The 25979-nt window shown below is 42.9% G+C and overlaps 3 protein-coding genes across 7 annotated transcripts; 2 read left to right on the top strand and 1 right to left on the bottom strand.

The window, feature by feature from the left end:
* Window positions 1–18: 18 nt before the first annotated feature.
* aplf (aprataxin and PNKP like factor) lies at window positions 19–7774 on the bottom strand. The gene is given in 11 exon segments (XM_023333659.1): window positions 19–2097; window positions 2348–2394; window positions 2718–2831; window positions 2908–3074; window positions 3897–4048; window positions 5423–5537; window positions 6069–6269; window positions 6272–6298; window positions 6301–6480; window positions 7055–7126; window positions 7459–7774. Coding segments are annotated over 11 exon segments (1326 nt in total). The 5' UTR covers window positions 7552–7774; the 3' UTR covers window positions 19–1939.
* Window positions 7775–8147: 373 nt separating this feature from the next.
* On the top strand, window positions 8148–14189 carry fbxo48 (F-box protein 48). Of its 5 annotated transcripts, none has more exons than XM_023333665.1 (3): window positions 8148–8222; window positions 12271–12774; window positions 13860–14189. In XM_023333665.1, the coding sequence occupies exons 2-3, from the start codon at window positions 12475–12477 to the stop codon at window positions 14019–14021; spliced, it is 462 nt and encodes a 153-aa protein (XP_023189433.1). In that variant the 5' UTR covers window positions 8148–8222; window positions 12271–12474; the 3' UTR covers window positions 14022–14189. The 5 variants fall into 5 exon arrangements, with proteins under 5 accessions (XP_023189433.1, XP_023189429.1, XP_023189430.1 ...); XM_023333661.1 differs by having other exon boundaries at window positions 8156–8222; window positions 12327–12774; XM_023333662.1 differs by having other exon boundaries at window positions 8163–8222; window positions 12267–12774.
* Window positions 14190–18992: 4803 nt separating this feature from the next.
* On the top strand, window positions 18993–21073 carry LOC111608612 (cingulin-like protein 1). The gene has a single exon (XM_023333658.1). The coding sequence runs from the start codon at window positions 19004–19006 to the stop codon at window positions 20858–20860; it is 1857 nt and encodes a 618-aa protein (XP_023189426.1). The 5' UTR covers window positions 18993–19003; the 3' UTR covers window positions 20861–21073.
* Window positions 21074–25979: the final 4906 nt, after the last annotated feature.

The raw sequence follows: 25979 nt of genomic DNA, 5'->3' as shown, positions 1-25979 counted from the left end.
TATAAATATGACAGGATGATTTTCTCCTAAAGGAAACTGAAACAGTTTCTATAAAGCAGAACATTTATTAATATTTAGATCAAATCAGGAGTTTTTATGAGATGCATGGTTTATTTCTCTAATCTGAGATCAATTCAGAACATTTTGGTTCTGGCAGGGCTTTTAATTTGAAAAGGCAGATCAATAAACAACAAGGATGGAGCAGCTGTTAGCGATTGGTAGCTGTTAGTGATCAGTAGCTGTTAGCGATCGGTAGCTGTTAGCGATTGGTAGCTGTTAGCGATTGGTAGCTGTTAGCGATCGGTAGCTGTTAGTGATCGGTAGCTGTTAGTGATTGGTAGCTGTTAGCGATCGGTAGCTGTTAGTGATCGGTAGCTGTTAGTGATTGGTAGCTGTTAGTGATCGGTAGCTGTTAGCGATCGGTAGCTGTTAGCGATCGGTAGCTGTTAGCGATCGGTAGCTGTTAGTGATCGGTAGCTGTTAGTGATTGGTAGCTGTTAGTGATCGGTAGCTGTTAGTGATTGGTAGCTGTTAGCGATTGGTAGCTGTTAGTGATCGGTAGCTGTTAGCGATTGGTAGCTGTTAGTGATCAGTAGCTGTTAGCGATCGGTAGCTGTTAGCGATTGGTAGCTGTTAGTGATCAGTAGCTGTTAGCGATTGGTAGCTGTTAGTGATCGGTAGCTGTTAGTGATTGGTAGCTGTTAGCGATTGGTAGCTGTTAGTGATCGGTAGCTGTTAGCGATTGGTAGCTGTTAGTGATCAGTAGCTGTTAGTGATCGGTAGCTGTTAGCGATTGGTAGCTGTTAGCGATCAGTCACCTACCAAAGCTCTGCTGGAGGATGTTTAGTGACCTATGGGGCAGAAAGCTGACATCGTTGTTTCTCCCTACATCCACTGGGTTTCGCAAGTTGCTACAATTGATGGTAGCCACAAGGCACGCCACACAACTCTTTCAGTCTATTGGCTGAGAGGTTGCCAGGCGCCTAAGGCTGTTCCATGTTTTGTAAGCGAGCAGAGTGAGCTCCAGGAGAAGTTTTGTGACACAAGTTTTAAGAAGAAAGACATGAAGTGCTGCTTTCAAAATGAACATGTGTGCTCTTGAATTATGGCAGGAAAATTCCCCCTTACAGGAACACGGACTTTAACTGGACCGCTCTCCGCACCCTGCCAGCAGCGGAGGAACAGTTCCGCTTTGGTCCCGGTTCTGATGGCGGTCCAGTTCGGTCTGATGTGGATTTTATCGCTTGAATTAAAACTTCTGTTATTTATGGTCAACTTCAAACAAGACGCCGGAAGAAAAAAAAAAGTTTTTATTTTGATTTAAAACATTTTAAGAGCTTAAAGAAATAAAAATGAATCCAGATTTATTTAAGATAAAAACTAAAATGATAGAAGTCCAGTTTATGAGTCTTCATCCAACTTTAACTTTTAGAAACTTTTTACATTTTTCACATTAAAAGCCAATCAAATCTGGCAAGACTTTTATTGTGAAAGAAAAATAAATAGAGGCTTAAAGTCAGGAAATGTTTATTTTGTTCAACTCTGACCTTTCACAATAAAAGTCATGTTAAACTAAATTTCTTGTGATTATGTCACACAGCTTCAGCTGCTTCTTCTTTAAATAAATGTCTTTTCAAATTAAAAGCCCACCCATTAGCTTTTAATTTAAAAATAAAAAGTGGAGTAAAGAAGAAACCGTTTAAAAATAAAAGATTGATTCTCGTTTCACATTTCCTGATGTTTTCACATTAAAAGCATCAGAAATAAAACTGCTGGACAAAAAACAGAAACATTAATAAATAAAAATATTTCCCTTTTCTGCTTCCGGCTCCACACCTACAGCTTTTAATTTGAAAACCCCCCTCCTTTAGTGTTTCCTGTCATCAGGCTGGTGATCAGAGTTTCAGCCGGATGGGTCATGTGACCCGATCTTCCTCCTCTACCTCCTCCTCTTCCTCAGGAAGGCCTTAGCCTCGTTCTGCCGCTGCAGGTCGTCCTGCGGCTCGTAGTCCGAGTCGTCGCCTGAGTCGTCGCTGATGAAGCTGTCGGGGTCGTCGTCGGGGTCATCGTCGGGGTCATCGTCGGCGGAGCGGGGGACTGCAGAGAGGAGTCTGGGTTTCAGAACCGATTGGATCTCTGCAGATGTTTTAAGACCATAAACGTTTTCCGGCTGAGAGAAGATGAAGAGCTTCAAAACGCTGCTCTTCATCTTCACTTCCTTCCCAGAACTTTACTAGCAAACCGTCCAAACCCGCTCAGACACGTAAAGTCAGATTTCAGAACCCGGCCGGTTTGATAGCTCTGGCCAGTAAAGCGTGAAATACCAGTAACTAACGGGTGGACTCACCGGGTCGCTCCGTGTGTCTGAACTGCTTCCGGTGGAGAGGATTCTTCCTGAAAGCAGATCCAGCCGTGACATCACAGAAGGTTTTATTACATCACAACTGAACTTCTCAATGCTGGAATAAGAAACATCTAACAGAAATAAATAACTATTTAAACGGATAACGGAAAAAATGTGGAGATAAAAATTATATTATGTTTGTCATCAGTCTAGGTTTTTACCAAATGCCCCAACGAACTCCCCCCACCCCACACGTGGCCACGCCCCTCTGTGTCCCTGGCTCCGCCCACTTTGGGGATTCTTCCTAATTGCGCCTGTGGGCAGGGATTAGCTTTCTCTGGGTCGGTCAGACTTTGATCTGGACCAGTCTGACCTGTAGCAGGCGGCGCCGTATGGACACTCCGGTCGCTCTTCCTCCTCCTCCTCCTCTTCCTCGTAGTCGGCGTCTCCAGGGTGACTGCTCTCCTGGAAGTGAAGCGGGTTCTTCCTGCAGAAGCAAACACCAGTTGCTGAGGGCCGGCTGGTCTCCGGCTGATTCCCCGCCTCCCAGCAGGGGGCGCTACCTGTAGCAGTCCTTCCCGTAGGGACAAGCGGTTCTGACTCCAGACCGGGTCTTCTTCTCCTCCTGCTGTGATTTCTCAGCTGCTGCGCTGCGGGACGGCGCAGAGCTGACCCCTGACCTGGTGGGTACGATCTGACCTCTGGAGGTTGACTCATCCCAGAGGTCATCCTGAAATCAGAGAACGGCCGCTTCAGTCTCAGAGGGATGGACAGCCGTGTCCCTCCTGTCCCAGACACTCGTCCCTCTGGCTCCTTTTTAGTGATAATTAATCTCATAATCTCAATAATCCCAATATTACAGAAACTGAAGCAACAGAAAACCAGTTTGTGAAAATCATTCTGACTCACCGACTGATTTTAATGTCCAACAGAAAAGTCGGGACATTTTGACCGACCTGCGTCTCCTCTGACCGCCATTTTGAAAACATTCACCTCTGATTGGCTGCCCCAATACATTCTCTCGTTCTGATTGGTCTAGAAACAGGAACGAACATTATTTGGCTGTTTGAAGCGACGGCTTCATCCGTGAAGTGAACCTGAAACGGCTCGGCGGGCCCCGGGCCCCTGGAGGGAACCGGCTGCTGGGCTCATCTAGAAATTTATCACGTTTTTAGCAGAACTGAACTTAATTTACCACTTCAGTCCTTCAGGTCTTCTGGAAATTATTGTTACAAATTTCTGACATTATAATGTTTTCAGAATTAGATTATAATCCTTTAATTATGAAATATAATCATTTTTTATTGCAAATGTACGACTTGTTGGGTTGAGAGAATGTCGAGGTGTTTTTCAGACGATGTGTGAAAAAGTTTTCTCCTCCATTCGGACCTGAAGCTTTGTGGTTTCAGGATCACCGTTTCGCTCATTTTATGGAAAACGTTTTTCCTTTTAACATTTAAATGTTTTTAGATCATCAAACAATCTTTACAACAAATAGAATTCCTTAGTATTGTGGAAATGTTCAGATGTTTTCATCAGCAGCTGTACTGACTGTTTGTGTTGGGAGGATTTCTTCCTCGCTGCTCATCGCCCGACTCTTCTTCCTCGGCCTCTCGGCGCCTTCCTCACGGAGCTCCGCCCCCTCAGGTGGCGGGGATAAAGTGGGCGGGGCCTGAGAGGCAGCAGGTTTACTCCTCTTCACGCCTTGATGAACAAACAGTCAGTGAGTGTCTGGCCTGCAGAAAACCACTAAATACATGAAAACAAGCAGCTAATATGTTTAATATTGTAATTATGAATAAATTATGTTCTCATTAAGTGATAATTTGATCAACTAAATGTGAAACTTTACTGTAAAGAATTAATGGTCTCTCTCTTGCTCTCGGTGAAGGCGGACGTTTCTGTCCTCTGCTCCCTTCCTGCTCTGTTTTGTGTCTTTTTCTCTTTTTCCATATTTTTGGAGCCTTTCTTTGCACATCCTCCAATCTACAAATTATGGATCTGGTCAACCGCTCTCTCAATGTAATTGATCACATTTTCTCGATGAGGAGACTGGGCACAGGAGAGTCCTCCTGTCCTGCGGGGACACACCCAGAGGGATTCACCCTGGATTTATTTGGATTCCTAGCTCATTGGCAAATTTGTGACGGTTTGGACCAACTGCAAACAATCAGGATGTGATTCTTGCTGAGACTCTAAAACTTACTAACGGGATGGAATCCATCTGGGAGAAGTTGCTAGCTTCGGCTCAGTGGAACGACCAAACTAATTTGGAAGATTGGGAACTGAAATGTATCTGAGAGACTTTAGGGAAAATTTAAATTTATAATCTACCCAAACTAAGACATTCTGTGTCTGAATTGGCTTCCCAGTGTTGCCTTGGAAGGGCTGCAGATTTCCAATCTCCTTGAAGATATGTAAACATGACGCTCCTTCCCACCATGCAGCTGTGGAGCTGAGCGCTCCCAAGGACTTACTCCCTGATAACGCCATCATATCGGACTGTTGTACGGACACTAAGCTACATGGTTGTCATGGCAATATAAATGCAATACACATACACAACAAGGACAAACACTTCTTGATGCCAACGCCTCCACCCATGTCTTTGATTTGTCTGAATGTTGAGTGTGCAAACTTTCCTAATGTGTCTTGTTTATTTTTTATAAGCTGTGAAGTTTTTCTCACTTTTAACCCAGAGAAAGAATTAAAACGAACTTGGAATCCAGACAAACTACCTTAGAAATAACTTTTCAAACTCCTATTCTTCCAACCCAGAAAAGGAATTAGTCCAGAGGATAAGTACTTATACTTATCTACCAACCCTGAACAGGAGTATCTGTTTCATTTACTTTGGATCAACCTTAGATTCTTTTTCTTCTTTTCCTTTGGTTTGTTATTTTGTTTGTATTTCCTTTTAATTCTGTAAAGCACTTTGCATTGCCTTGTTGCTGAAAATGTGCTATAGAAATGACCTTACCTTAAATGTAAATCAATATTTGGAGGAAAACTGATCATTCGATCAGGCCCCGGCTGTAACTCCATAAGACGGTGCCATGACGATAGTTGCCGTGTTACCTTTGGAGGCTGAAGCCGCAGCAGCCGCCATCATCCAGGCAGGTAAGACCCGCCTCCTGGGAGGAGGCGGAGCCTCGTCGCTCTGAACGCCGTCCAGACGTGGAGTTGAGACTTCCTGTCAGAGTTAAACAACTTCCTGTTGAGTTCCACACAGAGCTCAACCAAACACAGAAATGTCTCATTAATTCCACATATTATTGAAAAATACTGTGATTTTTGAAAAGTTGTCACATTTCAAGATAAAATGATAATTTTCCATGATTAAAAGCAGAATTTCATTAAATTTAAACTAAGAAATTCTAATTTTTAAAGTCCAAAAGTGTCAGAAATAAGTGAGAAGTTTCCAGAGATTATAAACTCATGGAGGTGGGAACGCAGCAGACGGATCTGGAGAGGAAGTGGAAGCGGGATCCACCATTCCCACCTGGATCCTGATCAGACTTCTGGCTGCTTCTTGTTCCAGGCGTCTGACTCAACGCCAGGCAGAAATTTACGCCTTTAGTCACAGAAAATGATAATTTTTTACTTGCAGATTTATGATTTTGAGTGTTTGTTTTTTTTTGTAAATATGTGAAATTAATCTGGACATTTCTGAGTATCTGGAGGGAACCTCATTCTGAACATGGCCGCCTCTGAGGACACAGACCTGCCTGAAATCGCTGCTGTGCCGGTTCTTGTCTGGACAGGAAGTCTGTTCCTGACCCGGTCTGACCAGCAGAGGAGCCGCCGCATCGGACCCGGCAGGAAGGGGAAGAGCTCCGTCTTCTTCCTCAAACTTCTGACTGTTTCTGCAGAGAGACGGAGACGCAGTTAGAGCTGCAGCAGGACATGAGAACAAAGCACCGCTCCATAGTTAACCTCATCCTGGTAGTGACAGACGCCCCACCATCACCATGACAACGCCTGGGAGGCGGGTACCTGGGCGCCACCCGGTAGATGAAGCGACCCGGCAGCAGAGAGAACTGATCTCCGGGGTGAAGCCGGTGCCAGGAGCCCCTCTCCAAGGGTCGGGGGTCATCGTTCGGGGACGACAGGAGGAAACACGGGTTGATGTGGGTCTGCTGGGAGGAAGTGATGTATGAGTTTCTCTGTCATGGCGCCCGCTGCTGAGTACGATGCGTAGAGCTAAACGGCATCAAACTGACATAAAACTACAAGAAAATGCTTTTCTGAATTTATTTTTACCAACTCAGAGAAATTCTGCTGCTTTCGAAAAAACAAGAATTAATGAGGAAGTTTAAAGGCGAACCCTTCAGCAGATCATGGAATACCATCAAATATCACCAGACCCCAACCCTACAACCTAAACTGATCAACCAATCACTGATAAGAATCTAGTGGTACAGCTAAAGCACAAAAAAATAAATAGGGGAAGCTAACGCTAAACCGCTAACGCTAACCATTTGGACAACCTGTCTCTCATCTTCATCTCCTTTTAGTTGATGACAAAAACAGCAGCCATCTTGAAAAATGGCCATCATCCTAAAGTCATGTGTCTGATGGGAATTATGAAAAGCATACAACCTGAGGGGTGAGCATGCTACTTTTTACGCTTGTATCAGTTCAGTTTTACAGTAATATTTGAGCTCTGATGATAGAAATAATAATAAGTTCAGCTGTTCCTGAACGCACCGGCTTGAGTCGCAGCTGTCCGTCCAGGTTCTCCAGCAGAGCGTGGCGGCGGGAAACTCTGGTGTCACTGACCTGGTGCAGAAACAGGAAGATCCCAGCTAAAGGTTTCTGTCTCAACTTTTCTCTACAGACAGAAACAGATCGACTACAGAAAGAAAGAACGAGTTTGATCTCTCTTTAAAAAACATAGCAGTCTCCGAGTGTATAGGATACATCATACTGTACTAGATCTATGTTATATAAACATAAACAATATATCTAGAAACAGGATGTCTCCAATGCGGCGTCAACTGGTCCCAGTAAACCCAGCTGCCTCTCAGTATTCTGACCTTTGAACCTCTTCAGATAAACTGAGAAGTACGGAGATAGGATGAAAATCATTTGAAACTCCCAGAAGGACTCACCCCGAGGAAGGGACCCCGGCCCAGCACCGTCTCACCCGGCGGCAGCGGGACCAGATCCCCGCCGTCCACCGGGACCAGGCCGAAGCCGGACATGAGGCTCTGCTCCGGGCGGGACAGAGAGCGGCGGTCCCCGGCTGCCTGCTCACTCAGCCGGAAGACAGCGGAAGGTTTTAAAGTCCGATTCTGGAGGACTTGTCGGAAGAAATGAGTTTAAAGAATATACAGTTGGAAAAATCAAAAATGAAAACAATTTAGCTCCACGGGACAACAACTTTCAGATTCAAAACTTCCGGGGTCCAGGAGAGCATGCGCAGTAGAGAGAACAACCAAACTACTATGAAAACATCGACTTTTAACATCTTATTGGTTAACTGCAAAATATTCCCATATAATACACTTTTCAAAGCATTTTACATCGTAATGGATAACACAATTTAATTCTGCATGTCTGCTTTCACTTTACTGCGTTCATAATTTTAATGGGTGGGCTGCTCGTACTCAAAATACAACTAAATTGGTAAATGAAAGCAAAAAACATTTTCAAAATTATATTTTTTGATTAATAAACCATCTAAATATTCTTATGTAAAAATCACTTTTAATAATTTATTTTAAAAAAGAAAGGAAAGAAATTTAAAAATAAATAACGGCCGGGGGTGCTTTATACGCATGCGCCAAACCTTCATGACGCGTTGACGTCATATCGCAGTGTAAACAGCCGTTGGGACATTTAAAGAGCTCTGCGAAGCCTTCCTATAGTGCAGGTAACAGTCACTTCTTTTTGTAAAAAGTAAATGGTAGACCTGTTTTTATGAACTCTGATTGAAAGTTTAATAATTATTGTCGCAGTTTATCTGGGATTTAGAGCCTGAAACAGTTTCTGAGGAACTGCTTCTGCTCTGCGGGGAATAGAGGAAATATGGCCGAAAAATGTCAAATATTCTATCAGTGATGGACAACAAAGTCTTCTGTGTGTTCACAAACCGACCGATGACAAAAACGAACTGGTCCTAATAGCCTGCAGGGGCGTTTTGGTCCAAAGAGAACAGAAAAGACAGGGACAGTCCTGCCGGGGGATTAAACACCCTGCAGGGCCGATCTGAAGTCCAGAGGGGCCCTGGGCTCACTGTAACCCCCAACCCCCAGTTTTATCCTTTTCAAGTTCATCTGTTTGTATTGACTTGTTTATTTATATTTTTATTGACTTATTTGTTTATCATGGGCATAGTAGGTTTTAAAAGAAATCTTAAGATTATAGTGAAACTGCAGATGTTCAGTCTGAAATACCATCGAGGTTCTTTACAATCTGGGACAGATGGTATAAGTGGGCTAGTAGGGCTAAGCCCTCCCTGACATTTACAAAAAAGTTGTTAAAATAAACAACTTAAAAATAAAAACATTTTAGAAATAATGTATCACATTTTGTTACTTTTTCAACAAACCTGGTGTCAAACCACCTGGGGAAAATCCCTGGGTCTTTCAGAAGGGCTCACTTCTGACAGCGTTGCTGTCATTTAGCGTTACTGTCATTTAGCGTTACTGTCATTTAACGTTACTGTCAATTAACGTTACTGTCATTTAGCGTTACTGTCAATTAATGTTACTGTCAATTAATGTTACTGTCATTTAACGTTACTGTCATTTAGCGTTACTGTCAATTAACGTTACTGTCATTTAGCGTTACTGTCAATTAACGTTACTGTCATTTAGCATTACTGTCAATTAACGTCACTGTCATTTAACGTTACTGTCAATTAACGTTACTGTCATTTAGCGTTACTGTCAATTAACATTACTGTCATTTAGCGTCACTGTCAATTAACGTTACTGTCAATTAACGTTAAAAGAATAGCGTTACTGTCATTTAACCTTACTGTCATTTAACGTTACTGTCATTTAACGTTACTGTCAATTAACGTTACTGTCATTTAGCGTTACTGTCAATTAATGTTACTGTCAATTAATGTTACTGTCATTTAACGTTACTGTCATTTAGCGTTACTGTCAATTAACGTTACTGTCATTTAGCGTCACTGTCAATTAACGTTAAAAGAATAGCGTTACTGTCATTTAACGTTACTGTCATTTAACGTTACTGTCAATTAACGTTACTGTCATTTAGCGTTACTGTCAATTAACGTTACTGTCATTTAGCGTTACTGTCAATTAACGTTACTGTCATTTAACGTTACTGTCAATTAACGTTACTGTCATTTAGCGTTACTGTCAATTAATGTTACTGTCAATTAATGTTACTGTCATTTAGCGTTACTGTCAATTAGCGTTACTGTCATTTAACGTTACTGTCAATTAACGTCACCGTCATTTAACGTTACTGTCATTTAACGTTACTGTCATTTAGCGTTACTGTCATTTAGCGTTACTGTCAATTAACGTTACTGTCATTTAACGTTACTGTCAATTAACGTCACTGTCATTTAACGTTACTGTCAATTAACGTTACTGTCATTTAGCGTTACTGTCATTTAACGTTACTGTCAATTAACGTCACTGTCATTTAGCGTTACTGTCAATTAACGTTACTGTCATTTAACGTTACTGTCAATTAACGTTACTGTCATTTAGCGTTACTGTCAATTAACGTTACTGTCATTTAGCGTTACTGTCATTTAACGCTACTGTCAATTAACGTTACTGTCATTTAGCGTTACTGTCAATTAACGTTACTGTCATTTAGCGTTACTGTCATTTAACGTTACTGTCATTTAGCGTTACTGTCATTTAGCGTTACTGTCATTTAGCGTTACTGTCATTTAACGTTACTGTCATTTAACGTTACTGTCAATTAACGTTACTGTCATTTAGCGTTACTGTCATTTAACGTTACTGTCATTTAACGTTACTGTCATTTAGCGTTACTGTCAATTAACGTTACTGTCATTTAGCGTTACTGTCATTTAGCGTTACTGTCATTTAACGTTACTGTCATTTAGCGTTACTGTCAATTAACGTTACTGTCATTTAGCGTTACTGTCATTTAGCGTTACCGTCATTTAGTGTTACCGTCATTAAACGTTACTGTCATTTAGCGTTACTGTCATTTAACGTTACTGTCATTTAGCGTTACCGTCATTTAGCGTTACCGTCATTTAGCGTTACCGTCATTTAGTGTTACCGTCATTAAACGTTACTGTCATTTAGCGTTACTGTCATTTAACGTTACTGTCATTTAGCGTTACTGTCATTTAGCGTTACTGTCATTTAGCGTTACTGTCATTTAGCGTTACTGTCATTTAGCGTTACTGTCATTTAGCGTTACCGTCATTTAGCGTTACTGTCATTTAGCGTTACCGTCATTTAGCGTTACTGTCATTTAATGTTACTGTCAATTAACGTTACTGTCATTTAGCGTTACTGTCATTTAGCGTTACCGTCATTTAGTGTTACCGTCATTAAACGTTACTGTCATTTAGCGTTACTGTCATTTAACGTTACTGTCATTTAGCGTTACTGTCATTTAGCGTTACCGTCATTTAGCGTTACCGTCATTTAGCGTTACCGTCATTAAACGTTACTGTCATTTAGCGTTACTGTCATTTAACGTTACTGTCAATTAACGTCACTGTCATTTAACGTTACTGTCAATTAACGTTACTGTCATTTAGCGTTACTGTCAATTAACGTTACTGTCAATTAACGTCACTGTCATTTAGCGTTACTGTCATTTAACGTTACTGTCATTTAACGTTACTGTCATTTAGCGTTACTGTCATTTAGCGTTACTGTCATTTAACGTTACTGTCATTTAGCGTTACTGTCAATTAACGTTACTGTCATTTAACGTTACTGTCAATTAACGTCACTGTCATTTAGCGTTACTGTCATTTAACGTTACTGTCATTTAACGTTACTGTCATTTAGCGTTACTGTCATTTAGCGTTACTGTCATTTAACGTTACTGTCATTTAGCGTTACTGTCAATTAACGTTACTGTCATTTAACGTTACTGTCATTTAGCGTTACTGTCAATTAACGTTACTGTCATTTAACGTTACTGTCATTTAACGTTACTGTCATTTAGCGTTACTGTCATTTAATGTTACTGTCATTTAACGTTACTGTCATTTAGCGTTACTGTCATTTAATGTTACTGTCAATTAACGTTACTGTCATTTAGCGTTACTGTCATTTAACGTTACTGTCATTTAGCGTTACTGTCATTTAGCGTTACTGTCATTTAGCGTTACTGTCACGGCTCAGAATGATTGACAGGCTTCTAGCCACGCCCCCTAGGGCACAGCATTCATCCAATCCGATGGACTTGACTCAAGCGCCAGTGTGTTGGCGTAGACTGAGAAGGAGCGATGGCGAGCAATATTAGCATAAACGAGGTGGATTATTTAGCCTATTTGCGTCCCAGAAAAGTCGTTGGAGTGAGTTTCTCTTTAAATAAGGTAGGCCTCATTTAAAAACATATTGCATCTTGTTTCATTTTATCAGTGTGATTGTATGGAAGCACATTGCTCTCACGAAGGAAAAAAAATTCAGAGCGCTATCACGTTATAAGATTCTTGTTTAAACGTGATAGTTATCTAAAAACAAGAAACTATCACGTTTAAACAAGATACGTATCCCGTTATAACGTGATAGCGCTTTGAATTTTATATATATATATATATAGATAGATATATTGACCCTAATACCTAACTCTAACCCTACTAGCCCACCCTTCAAATATCACCACCAGCTGCCACTGCTTACAATTGCCTGTTTTTAGATTTGTTGACAGCTTTAAATGAATATTTGTGTTTTCTTCTTCTTCTTTGTAATTTCTGTGTTTTGTTCAGCTAGTTTCCTGTTTGATGTCAGATTATTTTACTGAAAATGAAACCATCTTGACTTCCAAGGAAAGCTCCCTGTCTTTGGAGGAAGATCTCTCTCTCTCCTCGCTCCTCCGGACCTGAGCGTTGGTTCTGGTTCTGCTCCAGGACTGCAGCTCCCCTCCAGGTGTGTAACTGGGTGTGTGTCTCAGGTGGTCCACCCTGTTGCAGTATTATGCAGCATGAGTCTGCGGGGCCCTCGCCAGTGTTTCTGCTCTGTGAGCGAAGAGCCGGCCTGACGTCCCTGGAAGCTTGCGGCTCTCAGAACTTCGCAGAGACTCTTCCCACGGAGATGAGCGTGAGGATCTTCAGAGAGCTGGACGCAGAAAGCCTGTGCAGAGCCTCCAGGACGTGCAAACTGTGGCGCTCCATCATCGATGACAGCGAGCAGCTGTGGAGGCAGCAGTGCATGCTGGTCCGGGCCGTCTGTCGCCGGGAGGTGGACAGCGACCGCAGCGACGGCCTCTCCTGGAAGGTGAGTCTGCTGCTGCCCTGGGCACAGAGCCCTGCTGACGTCGGATCAGAGCCGCTTCTGCACCAGGTTTATTCTATTTGGGTTTTTATTTTCATTACACTTTGTGTGTGGATATTAGTTTACATCTTTTGAAAGCATTACCTAAATTCAGAAGTTGCACATGTTTAAAAAAGTTTAAATAAATGTCACAATATAGATGGATTTGTACATAAACCAATGAGCTGATCTGAATTGTTGCCATCATTTTGGGTCAGTAATGAAATATCTGGTTTGAATTGAGTCCAAAGTCTTTACTGAGTATTGCTGCTAATTTACCAGACCATAGTCACTTCTGCTAATATACTAATTTGCTAGTTGTGGAGCTACTTTTTCGTTTAGCCTTTTAGCTAAATATCTAGCACTTCCCCCAATTAAACTTTTCTGGATAAACTCTAAACCACTAATTTACTTGGCTGTTTTGTGAACTTTCAGTTGAATAATGTTTGATATCCATGTTGAAGCTGGTTATCAGCTGTTAAGAGCTTTGAGCTGTTAGCAGTTGGTATTCATCACGCTCTTATTTTGAAGTAGGTGAAGTCTGTTTAGGCATCATTTCCGTTTCCTGTCCTCATGATGCGCTGCAGCTAAAGACGTTTATTCTGCTGTGAATCTACAGGTTGGATCAACACAGTTGAAACTAATGCTAATGCACTAGCATTTGCTAAATACCATGTTGGCGTGCCGCGTTAGTTAATGCTAGCGCTAATGTTTATGATTAGCGCTTTAGGCTTAGTGCAGCTAGCATAGCTCACCACAGTGAGTAACTAGTAAAACATGAAGGAAAAGTCGAATTTACGGTAAAGTTTTGACCTTCAGCTGCTTTCTGGATGTTTGTCATCAGATGGAAACGTTTTCAGTGGAACAGAAAACTCCAGTTTGATGTTTAAACCTGATGGAGCCTCATGTTTTCGTCTCTGAGCCTCTTCCTGTTTGATCGAGGCTCTGCTGCTTCCTGTCCTCCTTCGTCCCGTTTCCTTTTCTCTGTGGTTGTTTTAACGGCGGCCAGTCTGCAGACAGGAAGCTGACAGTGCTTCCTTCCCCACCAGGTGACCCTGCTGAGGAACTACAGCCGCAGCCGGGTGAAGGCGGCCTGGCTAGCCGGCCGCTACAGCGGCGTGCGCTCTGCAGACGAGCTGCTGGGCAGCAAGATGGCGCCGCTGGACGCAGAGACCTGGGGGGAGATCCTGCAGGCGGAGCTCGACAGATGAAGAAGAGGATGATGAGGCACTTCTCCCTGATTTTGACTCTAACGTGTTTTTTTCTCTGAGTTCACTTTAATGCAACACAGATAACTGTATATATATATTTAATGTTTTTTAAAGAAATCTGATCATGGTGGATGAATTTGGTGTAAATATATGTGAGCTGGAAGTTTACAGTCCACTTCCTGTTTCCTGTCTGAGATGTGAGTGATGTCAGTGGGCCAGCAGAACCAGTTGATCCGGGTCACAGCGTGGCGCCCGCCCCTCGGGATGCCCCCTGGCGGCCGGTCTGGACATGGCAGCATCATGTCTGATCCTGCTGGGTTCTGATTGGTTCCTGAATGTAACCACCAATCATCGTGCATCAGTCATCATTTCTCTACAGAGAAACTTCATAAAACACATTTATTAACTTCGACCCTGGTCTGAATGAATGCGGCTTGGAACCCCAAATCTAAAGAACCATTCAGTCAGCAAAACCTGGGCGACAGTGACTGCTTTCTGATCCTGAGTTGGAACAGCAATTGTGTATTTACTAAATACATCAGTAATTACAAGAACATTTTCCAGACCATTTCGTGAAGGTTCCAACATGGTAAAATTCATGGCAACGATCTCGTTTGGCCGAGAAGCCAACAGATGACTCATGAAAGTGCCAGAGCTAGATGTTACATTTATAGCAACCTGGCACCGTTGACACTCTTGTACCCACTGTTTAATGTCATTAGACATCCCAGGCCAGTAACAGCGCTGCCGTACCAACTCGGTGGTGCGCTCCACACCCTGGTGTCCGTGCTCTTGATGTAATTGAGTCAGAACATCCTGCTTAAGAACTGATGGCAAAACAAGCTGTAAAATCTCCTCACCACCATCTGACCGATGGACTTGACGGTACACCACACCATCTCTCTCCACAAGGCGACCCCACTGTCTCAAAAGAACCAAGGATAGTTTGGGAAAGCACCGTCTCTCCTCAAGAGTAGGATAAACCTGCCTCTTCCAAAAACCCAAAATGTCCTTCAGGAGAGGATCGGCTTCCTGCAAAGCACAAAGGTCAGACAGAGAATGAGATGGCAGAACAGTCACCACAGATTGGGTTACAGACACTGGAACAGGACATGAGGCACGCTGAAGAGCCTCTGGGATGGAGGTGCACGACAAGAGTTCTGCCAGGCTGGTACCTGATGTTGGCTGGCGAGAGAGTGCATCAGGATTGTTATTGCTGCGTCCAGAACGATACTTTATATCAAAATCAAAAGCAGCAAGTTGAGCAGCCCACCGGTGCTCCATGGCACCAAGCTTGGCCGTCTGAAGATAACTCAAAGGGTTGTTATCTGTATAGACCATACACCGGTGGCCCAAGAGACATTCCCTCCACCTGAACGAGACATGGAGAGGCTAATAAGCCAGCTGGTAAGCCAGAGTCTGGGGGCTCAAACAATAAAACCTGACCAGCAAGTTGTTCAGGGCAGGTTGCAGCTACAAATTTCATAACCCCACCAGTTATCCTCACTGCTCGAGGGCCCCGGACCCTTACAGCACCAGTTAACAGTGCTGGGGACTTAGTTGCTACTCTATGACACTGCTGCAAGGCCTCCACAACTGGACCAGGAGACTGTGTTACTGAAGGTAAATCAAAGAACGAGCCGCCATGTGCCCCAAAAAGTTCTTTGTAGACACGATTAATTATGTTCATTCCCAAAATGCCAGGAACAGAAGAACCAACATTAGTGGGATCCTTCACAACCAGAATCCCACAATGTGGAAGCACTTTGTCACAAAGATTGACATCCAATTCTAAATAGCCAATGTATGGGATGGAAAGACCATTGGCTGCCCGAAGCTGTAACCAGTGACATGACTGAAGGCGATCATGCCCCAATGATGCAAAATGTTTGTTAAAACAGCTCTCAGTGATGGTCGACACCATGGACCTGTATCTACTAAACAAGTAACAGAGACACCACCCATGACGACATCAATGACTGGACAAGATGCCAACAATTTTGACGCGGCTGCTGTTTGCGAGCCTGCTATTCCCCCACCTGAGTTGTGGCTCAGCAGCTCAGTGGGTGCTAGTTTTCCGCCTGGTTAACATTAGCTGGCCTTGCCACAGAGTTAACCTTGGCACGAACCCGCTCACCATCACACTCTCTGGCAAAGTGACCTGGCTGTTGGCACCTGTGGCAGACCACCGAACCCGGACGAGGAGGTCGCACCTGTGGTACGGAAGTCTGCAGAGAAGCAAAACACTGGGTGAGTTGATTAATCTGCTCTTGTTGCTGTTTTAGAAGTTCCCTTAACTCGCTAAACTCCGAGCGGGCAGCAGTAGGTGGAGTTAGCCGAGAGCTGCCATACACCCCGTACTGCAGCCCATATGTAGATGGGAGAGAATGACTACGCTCCCTAGCGCCACCTGGAAACCCCTGCCTCTCCCACCGAATTGCCTCCCCACGGACCTCCAGCAAGGTGGCAGTGGGATGTCCCCGAACATACTGCTTAAGCTCCCGGCGGAGGGCACTATCCAACACATGTTCTACGAACTGATCACGCAGCAGAATATCAGCATTCAACAACCCATCAGGAGCATTCTGCTTTACTGGTTCCATAAGGGCCATCAAAGCTAGAGAGAACTGCAACAGCGTTTCCTCCTCTTGCTGCTTCCTAGAAAAGAATGCATGCTGAAGAGTTATATATGACTCGGTGCAACCATACAACTCCCTCAAAATAGCCAAGATCTTAGCTGGATCATTCCTCTCTGCACTGGTGCGGTACTTTATTTCCTCCCTTGCTTCCCCCTCTAGATGATCAAAAAGGAAGAAAGCCTGGTCTGCCGCTGACAAATGGCGGGCCCGAATACATGATTGGGCCTCCTCAATCCACTCACCGATCCCAATGCAGTCCTACCACCGAACATGGGACATCGTCGGTCCCTGGGCACAACCACCAACCGCTCAGCAACTACAGCGCCAGCAGGCATGACACCACCAGCCACAGCTGGGGAAGGAGCGGCACCCGGCGAACCTCCAGCCGTCACATTCTGCTGACCCACTCCATCCACCGGCTGCCACGCCACCTCCTCCATACCTACAAGGGAAGACTACCAAAAGGAAACTCTAAAAACCAAAAAAAAACAGTAAAAGTAAATCCTGAACCCACAGGTAAGTCTTCCTTGGATAGCTACTGCTGTCTTGTCTTACAACACCATGAACAAAAACACACAAAACACAGTTAAGACCCTAAACACACATACAAAAAAAGACAAATCTGTGTTCAATGGTGCATCCTGCTCACAGCGCCAAATGTGACCAGCAGGGGGCGTCTTTTTAAAACAAGATGCACCAGAACACGGAATAGTTCACAATATTTTATTTAAACAATTTCATTAAAACATTTCTTTTTAAAAGCATGGCTCTGGCCTACTACTGTCCCTGGAGAGGAAAACGGATCATGTGAAATAAAAGACAATTTGAATTATTCCAAAAAAATTAATGAACAAACAAAACATGCAGTGTAGAGAAAACAAATTAGTAAATCAAAACAAAAAAAGCAAACTCATTAGTAATTTCAATAATAAGCAAACAAACTGTAAAAGGAAAAAACACAAACACTTTAAACGGTGGAACAAATCGTCGTTGTCCAATTTCAATGCCTTTCAATGGGCCAGAGGAGTCGGTCCCGCTCGCTCAGCCGGTCCAATCAGCAACAGGTTTCCTTCAGAGCGGCCCAAACAAACACCAGCAAGACAAGACAGCAGAGCGTCCAAGCGCTGCAACTCCAAGACAATCCTAAACCAAAAAAACACATTAAAAACCCGTGGATTCAGGTAAAGTAAATTAAAATCTAAACAGGTAGCTTACCCAGGAATAGCAGCACAGCCGACCAGGGAGAGAGAGGATCAGCAGGCTAGATGGAAGCAGCAACAACCTCCAGCTGCAGCCGCTAACGCCAGCAGAGCAACGCTGCAGAAACGCACTGCAGGTATAGATGGCACCAGAACCCAACCACAATCCCAGCCAGATGGTACAAAATGACACTTACGATTCAGATGAGCGGATCAAGCACACCAGCCGACATGTAGGGAAACAAAGACACACACCTGGCAGCGGCCTGCTCAGCTATAAAGCTATCTGCCCCGCCCACCAATCAACTGCACCTGGTGCACATAGTTGGGAGGGTGGAACACCATCCCACCACATTTAGAAATCAATAGTTATAGTTTTTATCTTTTACTTTTTCATGTTGTTATAAATAAATAACCACAAAAATCAACAGATCCCCACATTTTTTCTGATTTTATCAAAAGTTTTTCTCAAAATTGACCAAAAACATTTTGGTTCAAGTGAGCGCTGTCTCAGCCTGACTTGATGTCAAGTTATAGTCCATGACCGATAGAGCGATTAATAAAAGGTCACATTTAACATCATTTATTAGCGCAAATATCGTAAAAATTCCTTACGAATATTTCTAAATTAGCGCCATGAAATCTGTGATGTTGATGGCAGAAAACCACAAAAACAATCCTGGATGGACTGATTAGTGTGAAAAGATGTTCAATATTATGTTATTTTAAGAAACACTTATTGGATGCTGAAACACCTATTTATTGATATTTTAACAATTGAATTGGTTTTTATCAATACGATCCGGCGCAACAGGAACTTTATGAACATTCAGATTTTGGCCCAAAATGGAAATGAGTTTGATTCCCTGATATTTGATTAAAAACGACTGAATCATGGACTATTTTGAATGTAAACAAGAATAAAGAGGAAGATATTTGGTGGTGGAATGATGTCACTCCACCAGCAAAGGAAGATTCTGTGATGTCACTGGCGATTCAGTCTGTGATGTCATCAACTGTAGGATTGTATGTAACACAATTCTGCATATTTTTCATTGCTTGCAATATCACTGACCAGTTCAGACGCAAAGCTCTTTCAGGTAGTTTACCAATCGAGGATTTTACTGATTGTATTTAGGAGAAAATGTCTCATTATACGCCGAGATACCACCGTGGGATGATGGGACCCCACGCGAGAAGGGGAGGCCAGCAAAACCCCCAAGGCAGGTTCCCTCCTGCACACCCGAATGCCTTACACGGGGAAATCCACAGGCTGAGTTACCTTCTGGAAATGGAGAGAGCCGGGAGGTTTGAAGACAACCAGAAACTGTCCCACCTGGAGGCCGAGCTGGAAGAGACCAAACTCCAGTTAACAAAGCAAAAAACTCTCAAAGAAACGTTTATCAACCAGGCCAAAGAGGCAAAGAGGGAACTTGAGAGACTAGAGAAGTTCAGTGATCCAGCAGTCTGTAACGCTGCGGTCATTGCTTCCAAGGTTCACAACAATGTGAAATACATGAAGAAGAAGAACTTGCAACAAGACTTGGAGGAGTTAAAGGTGGCCCACCTCCTCAGCCAGGAAGCATTTGTGGCTGAAATAGAGGCTGAGAGGAAGAAAAGTCAGGGACTCCAAGAAGATCTGGACAAACTCCAGACTTCCTACGAGGAACTGCGCTCTGAGTATGAAGCAGCCGATGCTCTGCTGAGGCAGGAGGCCGAGACACAGAAGCTTTATGAAGCGAGACTGAGTGAAGAACAACGACTGCTGGAGAACTTGAGAGCTGAGAAGGACAACATGTTTAAAGAAATGTCCCAAAAGATTTCATTCCTGCAAGACGGTGAGAAACTTTTGCAGGAAGAATTAAATCTGATCAAACGTTCATACAATGAACTGACCTGCAAATATGAAAGCGAAGTTTCTTCACTAAAGCAAGACGTGGAAAGATATCGGCAGGAGGCGACAGATGAGAAAGACGCCAACATAGAAAGAACGAATGAAAATCTGCAGCTTATCAACAATCTGAGAGCTGAGAAGATGGAGCTCTTCCATAAAATGTCCAGAGAAATTACAGTTCTGCAAAAGAGAGAGAAGCAGATGATAAAACTGGACCAGTTTAACTTCTTCTACGAGGAGCTAAAATGTAAATATGAAAGAGGCATGATGGATATACAGCAGCAGGCTGAAACGTACCAGAAGAAGATAAACCAGGAGGAAACTGCTCTTTCAAACAGAGAAAAGAAAGAGAAGGTTATGCATGAAAGAAACAATTGTGAGCTGCAACAACAAGTCGAAAACCTTCAGCTGCAGATAAATCAGGAGCGAAAAGATCATCTGGAGAAATCAGAGGAGGACAAGGAGCATCTAGAGAACCTGAGAGCTGAGAAGGAGGAGCTCTATCAAAACATGTCCAGAGAAATCACAGTTCTGCAAAAGAGAGAGAAGCAGCTGATAAATGAACTGGATCAGGTTAACTTCTTCTACGAGGAGCTAAAATGTAAATATGAAAGAGACATTATGGATATCCAGCAGCAGGCTGAAACGTACCAGCAGGAGAGAAAAGCTCAGCTGGAGAAATCAGAGGAGGACATGGCACTTCTAGACAATATGAGAGCTGAGTTTGCCGTCCTCCAAGATAAAACAACAACTGAGATTCAATTCCTTCAGGACAAGGAAAGGAGTGTCCAGGCTGAGTTGGAGAAGGTTAACAGTTTGTACCTGGAGTTAAACCGTCTGTACGAAACTGATGTCACTGCATTGAAACAGGAAGCAGCAAAATACCAGCAGGAGAAAAGTTGTATGATAAATGATTTGGACAGAGAAAGAGAGGATGTACTGCTGCCCGACACTGTGACAGCTGAGGAAGAAGATCTCCATCAAAACCACATCCCAGTTTTCCAAGAGGAGAAGGATGGTAAAAAGAAAAAATCAAAATTTTCAATTTGGAAAAAAGTCCAAAACATTCTGCGATTGAAAAAGCCAAAAAAAAACCCAAAAGATTGAAGACGATCAAGAACATGTTTAATGTTCTTGATTTTGATATTTAGAGGAGAAACACGTGAGAGGTCTGTGAACGGGGCGCCATGCCACGCTCCGTCAAGAGGAAATTTAAAAACCATGAAGTTTTTTCCCATCGACTAACTAGAAAATAGATCCCTTCCCGACCCGATTGGAAAAAACGTGGGCAGCACGGTGGTGCAGCGGCTAGCGCTGCATCTTCACAGAGACCATCTGTGTGGAGTTTGCATGGTCTCCCCGTGTTTGCGTGGGTTTTCTCCGGGTGCTCCGGTTCCCCCCACATCTCCTAAAACATGTAGGTCAGGTCAGTTGGTCACTGCAAATTGCCCCCAAAACACTTTAAGAAACTCCAACCATGTCCAGTATTATTGTTAAACCTGTAAAATGAATTGAATTAGCCGAACGTTAGCCCTTTTCCCTTCGCTGGTTTAGTGGCAGGCGGCTCAGTGCCGCAACTAGGCTCAGTATTTATAGCAACGTATCGATTTAAGAATTAAAATTTCTTCTTTTAATAGTAACGATTTCTGTTTATTTTCACTGTACTTGTGCTTTTATGGTTTGTCCTTTAGTTTACCTTTTCTACTCACTTTTTATATTAAATTGCACTGAATTGTAGCTCGTTATTCTGTTTAAATCTGTATTTTAAAGAAGATTAGCAAAAGGATCATGCAGTGGCTTTTTTAGGGCGGCTGTGGCTCGGTGGTAGAGTGGTCGTCTTATGACCAGAAGGTTGTAAGTTCGATTCCAGCTTCCTGAGCCACATGTTGAGCTGCCCCGGGGTGGGGCACTTAGCGGCAAGTTGCCCCCCGACCTGCATGTGGGTGTAAATGTGTGTGTGGGTGAATGTGACTGTAGTGTGAAGCGCTTTGAGTGGTCAACATGACTAGCAAGGCACGACACAAGTTCAGTCCATTCACCTTTTTTCTTTGATAAATCCTGTTTCTTTTTATACCAAACATAAAAAAGCTGATTTAACAGGTTTGGATTTCTTCAGGTTCCAGGATGTTAAATTAAGATTAGAGTTAATCTGTACATAATATTAGATGATAATTGTTATCATAATTTAATACTCCGGACCATGAAGAAGCTCAAACTTGTTATATCTGGTTTGTTTGTTATAAGGAAAAACAGGTTTTATCATAAATAAAAGTTACTGTGATCTTTCTGTTAGTCTTTATTTAGAAATACAGATTCAAGATAGTTTAACAAACTTAACAAAAAAGTGCAATTTAACATGAAAAACTGTAGAAAAGGTAAAAAGAAGAACAATCTATGAAAATATGAAAACAGAGAACTTAATCAGAAATTATTTCCATTACAGGAAGAAATCAATTCTTAGATGAACATTTTGTAATAAATATAAAGCTTTTGTGTTGTTGAGCTTATGTGTTGTCTGCTTGTATAAAAGAGAAGAAAAGGGGCAGGAAATGCCTAATCCAGTTATTTTTTAACCAGCTTTATAGTAAAACTGCAAATTCTGTTTTATTTCTGATGTTACTTCTAGGTTTGGTTTGTCAACCTGGGTTCAATTCCCAGTCCTGCAGAATCTGCTGCATGTCTTTCCCTTCTCTCTCCTCCTAATTTCCTGTTAAACCTGTTAAATAATGGCCTAAAAAACTTTATTCGAGCCTAAAAGACTAAAAAAACTAAAACATACATTTCACCTCACAACTGGACCAACAGTCAGAATATGCTTCCCACCACATTATGCTCTTTTCCTCGTGTTAAATAACAACTTTCTTCCTCTCTCTCATTTTCTCTCTTTCTTACATAATTAATAGGTTACTTAATATTTACACACACACACACATTTACACGTCCCCTCCATGGGCTGCCACCTTATCGTGGTGGGGGGGTTTGAGTGTCCCAGTGATCCTAGGAGTTATGCTGTCGGGGCTTCATGCCTCTGGTTGGGCCACCCAATGCAGACAGGTCCAAGGTGAGGAACCAGAACCAAGTGCAGCCCAAAGATCCCTTATGATGAAAACGACCATTGGAAACAGTGGTTCTGCTCGCCCCTACATGAGGTCCCACCCTGGAGCCAGGCCTGGGGGCGGGGCACGTTGGGGAGCCCCTGGTGGCCGGGGTTTAACCCACAGAGCCCGGCCGGGCTCAGCCCGAAAACAGCCGATGTGTTCCGGCTAGAAATAGTCGGACTCGGGGTGTGCTGTGGTGGCGCAGGGGGTTAGCACACACCACGTTTGGAGGCCTTAGTCCTCGAAACGCACGTCGCGGGTTTGACGACCTTTGCCACATGTCTTCCCCCCTCTCCTCGCCCTCCTTCCTGTCTGCCTGCTGTCAGAAAAATACGAGCCACTAGCGCCGCAAAAACTCTTCGGGTTGGATGTTCTCCCACCCTGGAGTTGCCCCTTGTGAGAGGCGCTGGGCAGGAGTGGGCTTTCTTGTTGCCTCCATCTTGGTGCCTGTACGTTGGGGTGAACAAGAGGATAGCCTCTCCCTCTACCTACGGGTTTGGGTCGGGTTCTGACTGTTTACCCACCTTTTTAAGTCCTTGGAGGGGGTACTGGAGAGTGCCCCTCCTGGGAGCTGCCTTGTTATACTGGAGGGGTTTTCTCCGTTGGGTCTCTGGGCTCCCTTAGAGACGGGGTGAGAAGCCCAGGAATCCAGGAGTCACTGATGTTTATACATACAGTACAGACCAAAAGTTTGGACACATCTTCTCATTGAATTCAATGAGAAAGTGTGTCCAAACTTTTGGTCTGTACTGTATGTCCAGGGTTTCCCCCAGCGCATCTGCTGGTGTCAGCCACTTGGTCTGTATTGAGTACAGACCAAAGGTTTGGACACACGGTTGTGTCCAAACCTTTGGTCTGTGCTGTATATCCAGGGTTTTCCCCAGTGCATGTCAGCCAGCGGGTGACCCATCAGTTATTCAGTTGGCAAAACCTCAAAAAAGCAAATAAACCGGCAAATAAATCCACAATTTTGTTAATAGTAAAGAGGGTTAGATAATAAAACAAGAACTATTATTTTCTTTTTTTATTCAAAGGAAAATCTCAAGGTACTCAGTTTGTCCAGCCGTGCAGCAGCAGCACCGATCCAGGCTCTCAGTCACTGGTGGGAAATTTAGAATCACACAGAAAATCTCCAAAAGGGAATCAAACTTAAAACTCTGAACCAAGAACTTCTGATCACAATATAGCAATTAACCATATCTGCCATGGTAAATTATTACTGATAACTACTGTGAGTAGTCCCTAACATTAATATGATCAGGCAGCATGTATAAATACATACAGTATATATATTATTGTTATAAAGGCTGAGCCAAGAACATTTATGTCTGTATCAACAAGTAGCCCTTCGTGTTACTCTGGACCCGTGAAGCAGCTCCCAGTCTGAGAAAGGTCGGTGACCCCTGTTTTAGACATTTCAAACCCAGAAATTGTCAAGGTTTTTTTTGCTGTTGTTTTTGGGGTTTTTTAAATAATTTTTTTTAGGTTAATCTGAAAATTTCAGAGTTTTTCTAACTTGTTCTAAACTTTTGAAACTCAGAAATGGTAAAGTTTTTTCTACAAAAGTTTTGAGATTAAGTTAATATTTCTTTTAGCTTTTTAATGGAAATTTACTTCTTTTTTGTTCTAATACACTCTTGTATTTACTACGGCTTATTCCTGATAGATAGAGTCTGCCAGGAATGCTAAAGCTAGTTAGCATGGCAGATAACAGTTTTTCCTGAAACTGTAAGTTGTTCCTCCTCCATTAATACACTAAGCAGTGTACAGGAGCTTGATTGGCAGCACTTTGACCCTCCTTCTGGTTCTGATTGGCTGTTTTTGACCAGCTCATGCACACTTTGTGACCATTTCTTCAGATGGCAATAGCAGCACTGGAAGGAGCTGAAGCAGATCGATTTTTTCACTCTTTATCTGTTTCACTCTAAACTATCCTCTTCATGAGATTGCTTTGGGAAAATAGTGTCTTCAGTCAGAGGCTTCTTCAAATTTGCTGCAATGCAGACTGCTACAAGAAATCTTTCCTGCCAAAAGTCATCACTGTCTACAATAACTCTTTGAAGAATTTGAATTAATATTAGTTACAAAGGGATGTGCTGTGGTGGTGCAGGGGTTAAGCACAACCCACATATGGAGGCCTTAGTCCTCAACGCGGCTGTCGCAGGTTCGATTCCCGGCCTGGCGACCTTTGCTGCATGTCTTCCCCCTTCTCTCATTACCCTCTTTCCTGTCAATTCACTGTCAAATAAAGGTCACTAGAGCCAATAAAATCTTAAAAATAATAATAATATTAGTTACAAAAACATGTAATTTCCTTTTGGGATCAATTAAGTATTTTTGAATTTGAATTAACAAGTATGTAAAAACCATATTGACAGTATATTTAAAGGGATTTTAATCAGCGTGTTATTTCTGTTTAAGGGTTGGAAACAACTCTGTTCATGTGGAGGATGTCAACTTTTCCACACAAAATAAATCAAGCTAAATACTTTGTTTTAAATGTAGAAAACTTGCCTGCAAACGTGAAGATCACTTCTTCTCCTCTCTTTGCTGAAGAAACCTTACACTCGGCATCGCAAGCTGACGCTGGCGCCGGCAGCCTCTCCCTTACAAACAGGTAACATAACAATGTGATTCACTGAATGCTTGGTTGTTCTACGTTTTAAAATGAGAAGCCACGTCAATGCTGGTTATTTTTTTCCCCATTTAAAACATATTAATTTAATGTGCAAATAAACATCCTTGTACTTTGTGCAAACTGAGGATTTTGTATTGACTTCTGTTCGTTTTTGCTACGCCTAACCCTAACCAGACAAAGGAATCACCTCTACATAAACTGTTTACTGTCCTTCTCCCACAGACTTGATCATAGCGGTCTCATGTTCATCTAGTAAAATGAATGAAATGTAAACTTGTAACTAAATCGTTGAAATTCTGCTGAACGAACCGACCAGAAGGTTCTGGAGGGACGAAACTGATCCTCAGCCTGAAGCGCATCACCTCACACAGACTCTTCATTTAAAACAGCAACTGGTATAAAATATCCTGAGCTGAGAGTCAGAACTGGTTACAGTGAAAACCTGGTTGGGCCCAGTGGAGTGGTTCCTCACTTCATGATAAAACATAAA

The sequence above is a fragment of the Xiphophorus maculatus genome, chromosome 5 (genome assembly GCF_002775205.1).
Source record: "Xiphophorus maculatus strain JP 163 A chromosome 5, X_maculatus-5.0-male, whole genome shotgun sequence".
Lineage (NCBI taxonomy): Eukaryota > Metazoa > Chordata > Actinopteri > Cyprinodontiformes > Poeciliidae > Xiphophorus > Xiphophorus maculatus.
This window is presented reverse-complemented; position numbering and strand designations above follow the sequence as displayed.

What these genes read in the sequence shown, in the direction of transcription:
- fbxo48 (XM_023333665.1), top strand. Translation starts at nt 12,475, where the DNA reads ATGCAGCATGAGTCTGCGGGGCCCTCGCCAGTGTTTCTGCTCTGTGAG. An exon ending in GCGACGGCCTCTCCTGGAAG is followed by an intron (nt 12,775 to 13,859) that starts GTGAGTCTGCTG and finishes CTTCCCCACCAG; the next exon opens with GTGACCCTGCTGAGGAACTA.
- LOC111608612 (XM_023333658.1), top strand. Translation starts at nt 19,004, where the DNA reads ATGTCTCATTATACGCCGAGATACCACCGTGGGATGATGGGACCCCAC.